The 3,714-nt window shown below is 36.3% G+C and overlaps 1 protein-coding gene across 1 annotated transcript; it reads left to right on the top strand.

Annotated features, from left to right (window-relative positions):
* The first annotated feature begins 1,483 nt into the window (after nt 1-1,483).
* LOC123251616 (MRG domain binding protein) lies at nt 1,484-2,349 on the top strand. Its single transcript, XM_044680922.1, is given in 1 exon segment — nt 1,484-2,349. A coding segment is annotated over 1 exon segment (663 nt). The 3' UTR covers nt 2,147-2,349.
* The last annotated feature ends 1,365 nt before the right edge of the window (nt 2,350-3,714 follow it).

Here is a 3,714-nt window from a genome sequence, read left to right as displayed (position 1 = left end):
GAACTCGGATGAAGTAAAAGCAAAAATAGACCTAATTAAATGAGATAATCAGGGAAACCATATTTTGCTAAGTTACCATAGACATAGTAATATAAAAAAAAATTACAGCAAGTTTCTCTGACAAAGGCCTCAGTTTTCAAATATATATTGAATATAGAAATGATTCAAACGTATAAAAATAAGAATTATTTCTCAATTGATAAGTAGTTAAAGGATATGGGCAGTTTTTAGAAGATGAAATCAAGGCTATCTATAATCGTATGGAAAAATACTCTAAATCATTATTGATTAATTAAAGGCACATTAAAATAACTTTGAGATACTACCTTACATCTATTAGAAAAGACAAATAATGATGGGAATGAGGGGAAAATATGAACACTAATAAAATGTGCCATTATGAACTGGTCCAATCATTCTAGAAAGCAATTTGTAACTATACTCAAAGGGCTATAAAATTGTGCATACTTTTGACCCAGCAGTTCCTCTCTCTATACCCCCAAAGAGATAAAAGGAAAAGAACTTCTATGTACAAAAATATTTATATAAGTATTGGAAGCTGAGAGGATGCTCATCAGTTCAGGAGTGGCTGATCAAGTTGTGGTATATGATTATCATGGAGTACTATTGTGCTGTCAGAAATGATTTGGGGATATTTTCAAACTAAAAGAAAGAAGAAACGATGGAGGCAATCATTTCAGAAAACCATGGCAAGATTTATATGAACTGACAGGAAGTGAAATGAAAAGAACCAGGAGGTCATTATGCACAGTAACAGCAATGTTGTAATGATGATCAACTGTGAAAAATTTGGCTACTCCGATCAATATGATGGTTTAAGATAATTCCAAAGAACTCATGATTGAAAAATGCTATCTACCTCCAGAGAGAGAACTGATGAACTCTGCATGCAAATCAAAATATAGTTTTTCTTTTTTTTGTTTTTTAAAAATATGTCTAATATGGAAATATGTTTTATGTTATTTCTTGTGTTTAACTGACATCTTATTGCTTGCTTTCTCAATGGGTAGGGGAAGGTATAGGGGAGAGAGAGAAAGAATTTGAACTCAAAAAAATTTTTAATGTTACAAATAAATATTCATTTTTTAAATAAAAATATACTTAGTGGAATGGCCTGTTTCAAAGGGTAGTGATTCTCTTTTTTAATTGAACTCTTTAAACTGAGCCCGAAGAATCATTTGTGGATGCATTGAGTCTCTAGAGGGGTAAGGATGGGGGTCCAGAATGAGTTAGACAAGATAGCTAGCATGTAATAAACTGACTGATTGGAAAGTGAGACAAAGGAGAGCATCAAAAACTCAATTTTAGCTAAGCATCTTGAGAAAATTATGGCACAATTAACAAAAATATGAAGGTCAGAAAGAGAAGCTGGCTTGGGAAGAGATGATGAAAATTTTAATTTGAGACAGATAGAATATGAAGGGAAGAGCAGCTCCGCCGCTCTCTCAGCCCGGACCGAACTATGGGGGTTGCCACCGGCGGAAGCGGCGGCGGCGGCCCAGGATGGGGAGCAGGCGGCGGCGGCCCCGGTTCTGGCCCGGGCCCTGGCGGTAGCGGTGAGAAAGGCCCGGTGGAGTCGGCGCCGGGCCCGCCCTAGGAAGTCGTAGTGTGGAGCCCCGAGGTGGAAGTGTGCCTCTTCCATGCCATGCTGAGGCACAAGCCTGTTGGTGTGAATCGTCACTTCCACATGATCTGCATCAGGGACAAGTTCAGTCAGAACATAGGGAGGCAGATCTCCTCCAAAGTCATCTGGGACCATTTAAGTACTATGTACGATATGCAAGCATTGCATGAGTCTGAGATTCTTCCATTCCCTAATTCAGAGAAGAACTTCATCCTTCCTGAAGAAATTATTCAAGAGGTCAAAGAAGGAAAAGTGATGATTGAAGATGAAGTGAAGGAAGAAATAAAAGAAGAAATGGATTCACACACTGTTTTTACATCTTCAGGAAATTTGGGTAAAGGAGCTGAAAAGTCCAGTGGCAAAGAAAAAGAAAAGAGCTCATCAGATTCTGGATCTAAAGAAGGTGCAGACAAGAGGAAACGCAACCGTGTCACGGAAAAGGTCTTAAATGCAAACAGCAATCCCTCTAGCCCAAGTGCAGCCAAACGTCGGAGAACATAGACAGGCCGTTATTAATAACTTAGAGAAAAATAAGAAGGAAACAAAAAATGATGATGTTTACTTTAGTGGAAGGAATTTTTGACAAGTTTTTATTAAATTACCCCAATTGTTCAGATGGTACATATTGTCATTTTTGCTAATCATTGGAAAGGGAGCATGAAAAGATTAGCATGAGGGAAGAGGCTGAGAAATGTATCCTAACTTCCTAGGAATATGATTTCAATACAGAAAAGACTCTAGCTTATCTTGGTGGCATTAGGATATTTGTGAGCATTCTAGCTGAGTTCTCAGATTTCCCAAGGTAAAATGGTAGTTTTGCAAGTGTGTACTTAAGGAATTTTGTGATGATATATATATAGAAAGATTATTTATGTATTCTTTGTGTTTTTGAAGTCAAAACTCATTTCTTAGAGATGTGCTGATCCTTTAGATTCTTATCAGTTTTCCTTGATTTGATATCTGAAGCCAGTTGTAGGGTCAGATAGTTTTTTTACCATAGTAAAGCAAATGCCAGAGTAAACTAGGAGAGAATTCAAAGGGGACCTCTTTCAAATGGGCAAATCACTACATACTAAGCAAAGTGTAACTCTCAAATACATAGCTCTGAACTAGGAACAGTCAACCTACAAGCTGGATCAGAAAAAAATACCCTTTTTCATTTTCTACCCACCAAAGTAAACAAAAGAGACTTAAGTCAAACCTGTCCCCTAAAGGTCAGGTGTGAAGCTGTAAACATTTACTCACTGTTTCATGAGTTGGGGGTCTTGACTGAATTGTTTTCTGGTGCCACCAAAAGTGATGGAATTTCTCTTTTTGCCACCAGAGAGACCAAGAACTGGATGTTTTGCCTCATTTGTGTGTACTGTATATAATTGTTTTGGTATTTCATTATTTAATTTCTAAGAAAAATATTTTACTAGTGTTTTATATAGAAAGAATATTGCAGAAGTTTAATCTTGTGTTGTATTTTTTCTGAGAAATTTGTTTTAAGGTCATGACTATTTTGAGATACTTGTTGCTCGGTTTTATATGCTGGACTATTGAACATTTGTAGCAGTTCTATTTATTACTCAGACGGTTGCAGACAGACCAAATAAATGACAATTTTGTGGAAGGGAATCTTAGTCTGTTGAACTGGTGTTGGGTATGGCACAAAATGATTATTTGAAATACATCCTCGTTTGACTGCTGAATAAAAAGTACAAAAACCCCTTCAAAAAAAAAAAAAAAGAATATGAAGGGACATGGAATAATCTACTGCTATTTTGCCACCAATCATTTACATTAATTTATTCTGAAGTTATTTAAATTTATTAATTTACCAAGTGCCTATTATGTGCATTTTTGATTCTTAGCTGATCATTAGCCAATAGAAATGCAAAGAGGGGTGAAATGAATGTAATAGTTGTAATTTTGATGATGACACATATTTCTTTGAGCAACATGCCAACCATTACACATAAGCAGAATGAGTAGTTATGTACATTTTCAATTGAGGCCTGCAAAAAAGTTTCTTTGATACTCCCCTTACTCCCCAAAAGGGGAAAGGAAGAGAAGAAGCATTTATT

This window comes from Gracilinanus agilis, chromosome 6 (assembly GCF_016433145.1).
Source record: "Gracilinanus agilis isolate LMUSP501 chromosome 6, AgileGrace, whole genome shotgun sequence".
In the NCBI taxonomy this organism is placed as follows: domain Eukaryota; kingdom Metazoa; phylum Chordata; class Mammalia; order Didelphimorphia; family Didelphidae; genus Gracilinanus; species Gracilinanus agilis.
This window is presented reverse-complemented; position numbering and strand designations above follow the sequence as displayed.